This window comes from Varroa destructor, unplaced genomic scaffold (genome assembly GCF_002443255.2).
Source record: "Varroa destructor unplaced genomic scaffold, Vdes_3.0 BEIS01000001.1, whole genome shotgun sequence".
NCBI classification, from domain to species: domain Eukaryota; kingdom Metazoa; phylum Arthropoda; class Arachnida; order Mesostigmata; family Varroidae; genus Varroa; species Varroa destructor.
In genome coordinates, this window is record NW_019211454.1 from 16,091,165 (window position 1) to 16,103,430 (window position 12,266).

At 38.7% G+C, this 12,266-nt stretch overlaps 1 protein-coding gene across 8 annotated transcripts in view; it reads right to left on the minus strand.

Moving 5' to 3' along the window:
- LOC147758310 (uncharacterized) overlaps positions 1 to 12,266 on the minus strand; it is a 28,879-nt gene that overhangs the window by 8,312 nt on the left and 8,301 nt on the right. For 2 of the 8 annotated variants that reach the window (XR_015326039.1, XR_015326036.1), the window contains exons 4-5: positions 5,445 to 5,646; positions 3,706 to 5,219 (exon numbers count right to left, since the gene is read on the minus strand). Coding sequence is in view for 6 of the 8 variants with exons in the window: in XM_086986492.1 (XP_086842618.1) it covers positions 4,019 to 4,107; positions 5,112 to 5,219; positions 5,445 to 5,511 (264 nt within the window). In the remaining 2 variants the exon portion in view is untranslated. Of the gene's footprint in view, positions 1 to 3,705; positions 5,220 to 5,444; positions 5,647 to 9,556; positions 11,782 to 12,014; positions 12,113 to 12,266 lie in introns of those variants that run through there. The other 6 variants (XM_086986488.1, XM_086986485.1, XM_086986497.1 and 3 more) reach the window with 5 other exon arrangements.

Consider the following 12,266-nt stretch of genomic DNA (forward strand, 5'->3'; position numbering starts at 1 on the left):
TGAATGAGCCAGCACCAGAAGCACGTTGCCACAGTTAGTTAAAAAAATTTACTGCGAAAGTCGTTTCCAATATTGTTTTGATCACAGACTTCGTTTTTTTACTAATTTTTTTTGCCTTCACAAAATCTCTTTATTTCACCTGAATATTACAGCTTGTTACAATAGAGTCATTATTATTTTGCAAACTCAGCTGCCCGTAACAAGAACCTCAGTTGCCTCTCGACATGAACCTAGCTGATGTAAAGGTAAGGAACAGTCGATTTCAATTCTCGGAAACAAACCAACAATGAAACGCCAGATTAAAATCTCGATACATGTATACGATATACGTTGTGGTCTCGCCCGTGCAAACCTCACACTGAAATTAATGTTTGCAACTTTTATTTCCGGAAATGTGTTAGGACCGTATGAAATTTCATACCCACAGTATAGAAACAAAAGCATCTAATTTAGGAGTCGAGTTCCAAATGTATCTGTCTATAAGGCCACTAGAAGAGAAGTTAAAATCAGGCTTCTCTGATTTAAAAGAAAATCTACCCAGCCTGAAAAAGTCCCGGATCAGTTGATTAGTCATCAGACAGAGACCTGATATCGTGCGTTTTCTATGTCAGCTCAGTGCACCCTATTAGATACGCGGCTTAAACCGTCGATGGGCTAAAGCCGTAACAGATAACATTATAAAAAAATTTCTCTCAAGCTCTTCTATAATTTGGCAAAAACGACTCGGCCCTGCGGCGGGCAAATACGCGTTTGTAATTACTGTAAGAGCATCTTGGCAGAACGCGGTCCCGGGTGCATATACTCAGATGGAAATTGTGCCTCAGGGCAACCGACTGCAAGACCCGCTCTTCGATCAACGTAGGCCTTACAAACAGCTTGTTCGCAAAAGCCTCGGACATTATATGGCCAACCAATAGCAAAGGAACGGAACGAGAGGCAAACATTTTCGCACAAACATCTTCGGTTACGCATCCGCGCAAGACTTCTGCTTTGTATGTACTTTATATGAGAACACCTGGCTCAATGTCAACACCTACACACAGGCCACAAGCATGCCGAGGGCATGTTTGCCTTTAAACGGTCATGTCTATAATCCTTAATTTACGGAATGAGCGGACGCGGAAAAGAAGCAATAGGCGGAAGTAGAGCTATGTCTAAAACCCGCGCTTCGTCAATTTGTGGTGGATTTTAACAAAAAAACATATGTCTTCTTGTGCGTCGATTCAACGATCTACCAAAGCGTTTGGGTCTCGGGTAAAGGGGATTAAGGAGCCTCTTTTTTGTTTGAGTTCGTCCGTGGGCAGTACGCTAACGACAAAACATGGGCTACCTTATCATTGAAACGACAACACCGAAATAATTTTAATGGCATAAAAACCCTACTAGATAAGTGACAGATTTTCTACCTCGTTGAAAGTGTTCGTTCTGTAATTACACTCAAGATTTAAATATATATGCGTTTCTGCTCATTTATTATAATTGAAATAATATTAACAATAAAAGTGAGCACATCGTACCGATAGTAATTTTTCAGTAAGTAATATACATTTAGAGAGAATGAAAAGGGCGTTCTGAAAAGTTCAGGTAAAACGTTCCGTGCGCCGCTTCAAATGCAACGATACGGCCAGGCGGCAGGCAACTTTAAAAAGTTCTCAGGTAACGCTGAACCTTGCTTATTTAGGTACACCAGATAGTGCGTAGTGATAGAGCATACTTAACGCAACGATATAACTTTCAAATAGACGCTCGTTCGCTCCAAAATAAGTAAGAAGCTTACCATTGGAGTCCGCGCGTCGAGTTAGCATGAGCGCGGCCACTACTGCTTCAGCAAAAATGTGTATGCAAAATATATATGACATGGAATTGTATGTAATCTTCCTTAAATTTGCAAACGTTCAGACGTATGGATCCGATGTGTGCGTAATCAATGAGGCCAGAACAAAGATTATGTTTGTCGTCTTCACGAGATATGTCTATTCAGATCTAGGCTAGCTGCGTTCATTCAGCTATTGAATCTCGCTCTCTCTCTCTCTCTCTCTCTCTCTCTCTCTCGGTTTGTTTCATTCTGACAACATCCTGTTTTATTACGTAAGCTCTTCAAGCTATCAGCGTGGCGACGCTTGAAGAGCTGAAAACAGTATTTTACGGCAGCAACGTTTTTGCTCTAACTGCTCTTAATAACGTCTCTCAACGCGCACATATGCTGCATTTCCGTAGATCGTCGCGTGATCTATCATCTCAGTTGGTAGGTATCAGCCATAAGGTGACGCTAGTCTATCGTTTCCCATTGATCAGCAGCGATTCGAGGAAATTACACGAATATACTCAGATCGGCAAAAGCAGGTAAATAGGAATTAAGTAATAGTAGATTTTAATACTTTAGAATTATCCAAATTGTTCCATCCAGAAAAAAGCAAATAGTCCAAGAATGATAGCGTTAAGTCAGGTCAGTATATTGGCTGTTTTTCGGCGTCTTGTCACTATAAACGCCGCTACTGTTTCTATCGGTGTCAATGATGCACAATAATGTTTATGTAACAATATACGTATAACGAATATATTAAACGCCTCCTTTGATATGGGGGCGCTGTTGTAAAGAAAACAAGAGCTATATATAAGATATATGCGTATCTTATTTAGCTACAGGTAATAGACAGAGGTTACAAACTGGACGTTGAAATGGTCTCTACAAAGATGCATTTTGATCATAAATTTTATAGTATTACACAAAGACTCGAGAAGGTTTATATGTTAAAAAGATTTACTCTATTGTCACAGAACTTATATATATATATATATATATATATATATACAATTTATGTAATTTTTAAACATTTCGAGCGCGCATTATGGCTGACCTTACATTTTTCAACAAGTTTAAGGGCAAATCTCATGTAAAAGGCACTGTCCTTTTGAGAAAATATATGAAGCTATTCATCTTGTCTCCATATCGTAGCAAACAAAGAAATGTTGAAAGTATATGATAGCCTACGAAGTGGATAGCTTCAATCGTTTAGACGTAAAATCAGTGCTCAGGTGCTTTATATTTTTTCTATAATTTTGTAGGTTGTATAATTTATAATTCTGTTATTTATTCATTTCATATAATTTTCTATAATTTAGATCAATCAAATAAATAAAATGGAGACTATATTTATTGTCCTCCTTTTTATATGATATTTGCACCGCCATATCATTCACTCTGACTTGGTCACTTAGATTCACTTATACTGAGATAAGCTCTAATAAAATGCGATAAATCAAATCAATGCCCTCCAATAAGTTTACAGTTTTATCTATTTCTATTCTTTCTAGATGACCTGGTTGTTGCTGCATCCGTGAATCGTGAGCGGCCCACATTCTGTATGACCCAAATATAGGCAGCCTTCGAATTTCAAAGCTGCTACGCCAGTTAATTAAACTTATTTGTAAAGTTTTAAGTTTAGCATTTTTTTTAGCGAAAATAGCTCTACATTACGCAAGCCACCTTACGAACTTTCTCCCCGATACAATATTTGTTCCATAATATAGTAGTTTTACTACCTTATGCTGTGTCAATCTCGCAGTCTCACCAAAGTGATCAACCTTTGCATGCCTTCACCGATATTTAACCTACAGGTCTGTTGTCCTGTTTATCACTCCGCTTTTAGCGCTTAGCTAAAACGAATGGCTATGTATAGATTTTCTAGCGGAATGCGCCTGGTATCCAAATTTATAATAAGAATGTTTTTATTCACAGAAATACTGTATTATTTTGGTACGTAGGACGGAGATACATGTACGTGCCGTGTTCGCCTGTGATGATGTATGCGCTTCGATAACATGTTGCGTTCATCAAGCGATTCCTGTGCAGAGATTAAGCGTGGCAGCAAGCGTAATAAATTTCTTCCAATTGTTGTCGTTGCCTTCTTCATTTCTTAGTTTACCCCATATATTTTTCTAACCACAGCTCTCTCTCACTATTACCACATACATCGACCGCGTTCAGTCTGCTGATCAAATTGCAAGTCCGGCACTATCAGACGTGTCGTTTACGTCTTCGGGCGTGGCCTATCAAAACATATGCGTCATAGGCACCTTTCCGGTTTCCTGACTCCTGGAGTTCATCTGGCCCAGAGAGATAACGTAAGCCTTCGACAGTTGTGTATTTCTCGGTCTAGGTTGTTGGCTCAGGGTTGGCTAAGGCCAATAGTAGGCTAGCAGGTTAGTTAGCCATTAACGGCTTCTTGACATTACATACTACTGTGTGTTCGTCATGATAGAAGAGTCAGTACGCGTCGCGAGATAAATGGAACGTTTACATTAACAACATGTACGGCGTTCAATGTGATTCAACTGTTTGTCCTGCGTATGTCAATGGTGAGGACGTCAAATACGTCCGCAAGAACATGCTCTGTAATGCATCTTCGCATTAATTATATCCAATTTACTTATGACAACGGCTTACAGTATGAACTATGGCGGTAGGTGCACACATTAAAGATGAGCGGGTGCTTATTAAATAACGGATGAAGAATAGTCACCGCTCTACGAAATCCGGCAATAGCGAATGGATGTATCGATGAATAGCAATAGTAATAAAGAATTAAATACTTCATAGAGATTCCGTGATAACTAGCTCTGTAAGAAGAAAGGTTTGTGTTTCAGCCCTTTGGACAATTGCAGAATATTTTCTCTAGATCGACAGATCTAGCCTCTTAATGTTACTAAAAGTAGAAAGTATATAGTTTTTAATAATTTTTGTTCCAGCGTACAGGGCTAATATTTTACGAGACTTTACTAATATTACAAAAAAAGAACCATGAGAGAAGTTATATTTTGCAGTCCGACGAAAAAGTGACGTCTAAACGAACATTATCCTAGTTTTAGTTGATTTGAAGCCTAATAATACAATCTGAATTATGGCTGAATAATGCTATGGTGACTATTGTGGCTTATATAATACTTTATAATATAATCGATTTATGTTAATGTTAGAAGTTTAATAAAGGTAAAGTGGCGGTATTTTCCGACGTTGGTATAGAAATTTTCTATCCACTTTGATGAAGCCCACAATTTAGTAACACTTAAAACTTTTCTGATAATTAATTTATGGCGAAGACACGACCTACCAGAACATGTACGGATATGGCAGTATATTATAAGCATCGATAGTTCCAAGCTTTGGGCTTCTATAATACCGTTGCTTACAGAAGAGAGTCCTTGGGTGACTGAGCTCACTGATCAGATAGAGAGGAAAAATAAATGTATCTTAACGAACTGCGTATTTATTTGAAACTCATCTTGTTATCACTTTACGTTTGTTTATTTCTCGACCGCAACGACCGCACCGTTGAGTAACGTACTCCAACGGTCCGGATGCCTGATCAAACTTAGGAACTAATCGAGTTGATTTTTAAATGATCTCGTTTGGGAGGGGCGGGTTTGCTTACTTTGTCACTTACGTTTGAGCAAAGCCAAGAACGTTGTCGGCGCCATTGCTGTCGTCGTATCGTCGAGGGCTGTCAACATTTGCGCACTTCCTCAACACGTTCGATACCTTCTAGAAGACTTGGGCGAACAAGTCATGCTTCGCTAAGCGTTGCTCCTCAGAAAGCACAGGATTTCAGCTTGACGACGTAGAAACCTCGGCATGACCAACCAATCCTTTAAGGAAACGTGTTAAAGGAGTTATGGAGCAGGCTGAAGGCTCTTAGGTTAAACTTGAGTAAAAGGTCTTAATTTTGGCCTTAGCTTCGGTTACTGCAACATTTGTCCGCCTTGTTGAAGCTAATCGGGTGTTAAACACGTTCATGGAAAAATAAAATAACTTCAGTTATTCGTTTCTATTCCAACTTCAGTAGAGTGTACATTTCTTGACCTTAGGATGTGTCAGCAAGTTAGATTAAATTTTTCATTAGAACACTCTCTATTTTTCTAGATATTTCCGTATGTTGAAAAGGTTCCTTTGTGTTCTGTTTTGCAATAAAACGTATTACTAATCCTACCGATTATTTTCTGTATATACAAATGAGGCTTTCAATATATATTCCTACTTTATTTAAATACGCTAGTGCAATATTATATTTAGATGTAATTTATTTGATCAACTTATATGTAACTGTCATCCTTTGAGCGCATCCGATGGTCTTTTACGAAAGGATCGTTCATGTATTATTTTGTTCCTGTGAAATTTGCTAAGTTCAGCCCTAATTCTGGTCTCAGGTACATTAAACAACCTTTCGCTGTTGTTATATGCTGTTGTGATTTCCCTGTGCTTACAAACGTCCTTTTATCAATACTCTAAAAACAGTCTTTCTTTTTATTGGAGCTTGAAGGCAAATGCACTATGCAGACCAGACTTTACAACCGTGTTGTTTGCCTGATACTGTGGGATCCTTACCCTGGGCCCCGGGTTTAGTGGGTGAGAGTTATAGTTAAACTATCTTCGACGGCCCTCGAAGGCCCCCTACTCTAGGCAGAATGCGGGACAGATTGAGAGCTGTTTTTCCCGCCTTTGGGTATCTTCCAAAAAGAGGTTGACCCCTCTGGTTTTCCAGTTAGTATTCTTCTTCCGGCCAGTTAGATATACTGCGTCTGTCCTCTCAGCGGCTAACCTTAAGTAGTGTTCTTCCATCCACCGATTTACCAGCTCGAGAGAGTCATTTGCTTTATTTTTTACGTCGTCTTCTGTCCGGGCTCTAATAACAAAAACTCTAGAAAAACAATCTAAATACGTATAACCTTATCCAGATTTTATGGCATTTATATGGTACTCGTCTTGCAAATGGATTCAGGACTTCTTGTAGAAGCTCCCTCTCTTTGGTTAGGCCTTAGCCCCACAATAGATCATGACTGGTGATCAACATATAGGCGAAAAAACTTACTCTGTATACTAGGATCTCTTATTAACAAAGTTTATAGAATCTAATCGTATCAAGCAACAAAAAACAATATGTGCCAAATCGTAAGATCCGTTACTCATAATAGTAGATATAATTATTTCATACTGAAAAATAAATTTGAGCTGATTTTGTTTCTCTTAAGAATGATCTCCAAAATGATCCACAAAATTACCCCACCAAAGTTAGGCCACAGAAATCATTTAATAGAGATAATTTTAGAAGAAGAAGGCAACGCACAGAAAAAAATTAAAGCATTCTATGTAAAAGGACAAACGTTGTATCTTAGTAATACACAGATATAGGTATATGAATGTCTGCTTCGTATTACTATGCTTACTTCATTGCAAATTATTTCATGGTATCTCTAATACTAATATCTATTATATATATAATCGAGTATCGATCTTTGGAAGTATGTATTTTCTAGTAGCGATTGTTTCGAACAAAGTAAGCCTACTTGATCAGGACCTGTATTCCGTAATTCTTACAAGCGTCATCCGGACTCATCTCTAATCAGAGTAGCAACCGTTTTGATGGGAAAGTTAGTTAATATTCTTAAATTTTCTTTTGAATTGCCGCTGTTATTGTTCTAGTTCCTAAGGTCACTTCAAGTGAACGTTAGGTTCATGAAAGAGCTTGCATGCACGTTTCACTGACTCGCTGCTTCTGCCATCGCCGGGCCAAAGGTGGGGCGCCGACTGAATAGTTGTCTGTAGAGAAATGAGTAGCATCGATCTAAGAACAAAACTGAGGAAGATAAATGCGTTCAGGGATTAACTGCATTTTGGAAGCTTTCATGAACTTCACAACTTGAAAATTAATTAACAACATCTGTAAGACCTAGTAATTCAGATAGCTTTGGTCGCTTCCAAACTATTCTTTTCGGATGTACTTAACATAGTTATTTTTGTAGACTTTTCCTTTTTTCTGTCTTGAGTTATATATGATGTTATTTACTATATCATAATTTATGTTTGTCTCGCAAAGCCAAGCAGATTTTCTAGAAAAAAGAAACATTTCCTGCAATGAAATACGAACTGGTGCGTTACCGTGTTGTGGTATAGCAAACAGTAAGTGGTTTCCATGAACTTTATTACGGCGTTTCTAAAATATCATACGCCTATTTTCTTAAAGCGATACGTGAAATTAATAGCTAATATTTTTCTATAATATAGGAACCTTACCAATATAATTTACGCAGAACTTCTCAAACCAAATTTTAAAAGTTCTAAGTGTTTAGCTACATAATTTGAATGAAACTTAGGCGCAAATAAAAGACATCCTATTATACAATGGGGCTAAATCGACATTATATGGATCAGAAAAATTTCCTTGGAAAACAGAATTATTGATTACAGTTAACATAAATTAGACCTATTCGTTGTGGTCTAGCTTCGAATTCGGGCACAGGTACGCTTTGTTTTGTGCTTGGAACCTAACGGCGATGCCAGATGTAAAACTCGAGACATAGATACGCCTGTTTATTTAGATGGAACGAAAGCTGATTCACAGGAAGCGGATGGAGTGGAGAAAATATTTCATAAACAAACACCATGTCCATAATAATTGTGGTTACCTGCATTCGGTAAAGATGTGTTTTTAGCAAGAACGATCGCGTTGTGAGCCAACAAAACTCAATCGCTTTAGCGCCTAACCTAAGACACAAAGACTTACTGAGTTGACTCAGAATCCTGTACTACTTAAGACAGTTTAGCTAATTCGCTAGTGCCAGCGGCCTTCTCCAACATATGACAAATTGAACTGCTGGCGTTGTTTCGTGGGCGGCTGCTATCACCACTCCCTTGGCACATTTGATGGCTTTTAAAAGTGGAACAAGTGGCAGGTTACTTCACGGTAAGTGCTACCTATGTTTCGAAATGGACAATTGCAGCATCTTCGACGTGAAGAACCTGTTTTCTCAGGGACCTTCAGGTAGCAGGAGAGGATGAAAGCTCAAATTAAACCTAAATGGGACTAGATTAACGCAAGAGAGTCTGCATCGTATTCATCCGTATCTTGGTTGAGGTCCCCCGCGAGCGTATGAGAGTAAAACGTTTAATTAGGTAGTAATATATACGCTTGTTTACAGATGCTTCCCGTGCAGGCTTCGCCCGGCCTGTTTCAATGTTTTCTACTGATGTAAAAGTGGCTATTATCTGATAGACCTCTACTAGAAAAGTTATCTTGTTTCCGGGATACAGAACACATGTGATGACAATGACTGGATAATATGCACATAGGTTCTGAATTCGCTTTTTAGAAAGCGACCGAACTGATCTTATCGGGGGATTTACCTAAGCCTGACGCTTCCCGCGGCTGCATGGACTCTGGTTCAGGTCATGGAATCAGGTCTATTCAAGTCTATGTTTAGTAAAAAAAAAAAAACTCGTTCTTAGGCAAAAGTGCTCAACCAATTGCCAAGATTTAGGACAGATACACGTAAATCCACACGGAGAATCTACATGACCTGAAGGAACAATTTTCCATTAAGCAACTCATGTCAGACGGAACTCATCTTCACCTCTGAAGCTATATAAAACTACTCGATAATGTAATTGATAAGCTTAATCTTAAATTTGAATAATACCGATAATGAACAAACCTATAATTAAAAAAGAAAAAACAGCATCGATCTGCATGTGATTTTGGTATGACTACATACAGCCCCTTAATAAGTCCATTGAAACTATTAACATAACGTTTCTTTATTCATTTATTCATACTTGTCCGTATCTTTATTAATCTAGTACCACAGTCTTGTTGGCGACATGCGCCAACAACATGGATGCAGGAACAGCCCCATCAGAATCCATGATGCTATTCTTTCAATTCAATGTTGCGCCGTTTGAATTTTCATACATTTTCAAATGACTAATCGAATGCAACGGTCCGGTCATTCGCTAGGTCTTCGATCTTTTTCGGTCAACAATTCGGTTTATCTAAGTTTTTTTTTAATAGCACTAAATTTCTGTTGTGGACAACATGCGAACAGCGTTGAGAAAACGACTTATGCGAGAAGATTCGCAAATCGCTCTTAGGAGGCTCGCAGAAAACACCCCACACGAAATCGTATCGGACTAGATTTAAAATTATTTGAAGATTGGAGCCTATTTGATAGTGGGTTTCCATCGTACATCACTATTATATCGACTTCTGGCAGAAAAAAAACTTAAGGCTTCAACTTCCACGATTTTCTCTTCCCGAAACTCAGGAAATACCTAAAGAGGAAAAGCCTTGGAATGGTCAAGAATATCGACTGAGAGAAAAATGACGGTATCGAATCCGGTGAAGATTACTTCAGCGGAAGTAGTTACGATTCGGAGGATTTTGAGGCACGTATAGTCGGTGCAGAACGACATTTTTAGTACCTTCTTGAGTCAGTCAGATGGGTTTGAATCTGAAATTTTTGCTTACCAAAATATTACCGTGCTATATTCTACCTGCATATAGGACATTAAGCACGGTAAAGTAAATATATCTCAACCTGAAAACCGAAGAAAAAAAACGAAGATGAAAACACAAAATCCAGTATCAAATACTTATCACCACTATCAAAATGTCTATTACAAACGGATGCGGACAGCGATCGACAACTAATTAGGATTGTTCATCTAACGAACGCATCATTGGCCTTTACTATTTCTGTTATCTTAAGTTTATCGAACACGATACCAGACAACCACGAAGCAACTTAGACTGTGTAAAATGAAACGTTATGTAGTAAGTTAATCTGGCGATTTCCTTTTGCCTGCAGCACTTGTTTCTATCGCCCGCATTCGCCCAGCCCGCTAATGTGTTCTTTACTCAAGGAACACATACGTACATATATATACGTATATAAATAGTCCTTGTGATAGCATAGAAGGTAACACGTTTGCCGACGAAACTTGAGGACACGTGATGGTCTAGGTTCAAATTCAAGCATAGACGCATTTTACTTCATCCGACTCAAAGAAAAACCCGACAATAGACCTTAGTTATTAGTGCTACATAACGACAAAAAGAAAGACCATTTGATGAAAACCGCGCATAGAAAAGTAAAAATTGTACATAAGCAGCTAGAAACAGTTCGATAGCATAACACAGCACAATATGTAGTAGCCCACTCTCGAGGGGGAGTTACGACTAAAAAAGCTCACAGCCGTTCACCGGTTTAAGTTCTGGAGGTTAGCAGGTTCGGTCCACAATCTCGAATTTTTAGGATCGTTTTAAGACCGCCGACTCAGGTATTCTCAGGCCGATGCTAACATCGTATCGTCAAACTTGATGCAACCGTTAAAATCGTTCAAAGCGCATGGATTCCTCGAAATCGGAAAGCATAGCAAAAAGTTGACAGCGGCAGGTGAGCGCGGGGGGTGGGGTTGCCGTTGAAACGGTAGATGTACGACAGACGCTCGGGGCTGAACGAGTGCGTTTTTCGATTAATAGTGGAGTTGGTGGCGATGACAGAGCCGCATTTGTAGATCACAGTTTATAGAAAGCTTTTTTGTTGCAACAAGAATAACGCTTTCAACTTGAGTAGCAGTACCAGGGGAGTACGAGGGCGTGTGTCATCTTGTTGCAAAGATGAAGGGAGCAGTTTCAAAGGTAGGAACGTTTCCTTTAGTGGTGTTGCCAGCGCTGGGTTATTGTTCACGTGACGTTATTCATGGATGGTTTTGAATCATCGGAGATAGGATAATATTTGTTTGACATGCACACACGTGTTGAAGTGTATGGTATTCGTCTTCACGGGATGAAAGTTCTTTAATTTTTAGCTGACGTGCACACATTGAGTGATTCCAAATCTGATCCTACTACGAAGGTCATTTGAAGGGTAGCCATGGCATAAGTGGGCCCACTTTAGTCCCTCAAATGCGCACAGAGACAGACGAATATTGCAGGGCGCCAGCAATGTCTTGATGAGATAGAATACGGTTATCCGCAATATACCAAAGACAACAACGATTTATTATTCTTTTGTATTTCGCTCATGCGTTAGCCGTATATAATATATATTTAGGGGTAGTAGAAATAATAATCTAATGTGAACAGTATATTTAGTACAGTGTAGAAGCTAAATGTATACTTAGCAGATAACGGTCTCTTTCTATACTTGAGAAAAAGAGCCATAACAATCGAGGTACTTACGGTTTTTAAGGCACACACGAAATCTGCTATTGCATCGTAAGGTCCCGGTATTCCGGCATCAGTATAGAGTTCATCGCGGCAATTCGTAGTTAATTGGACTGTTTAAATGATGGGAATTAATTTTTAATGGAGTCGTTTAGCAGGTGCAGAACCTCGATGTCGAAACGAATAGTATAGGCACTCTGATTTAATGTATTTCAAATTGATTTTCATTGTTTGAGTTATTTTTAACTACAAATTGTTATTATTGTA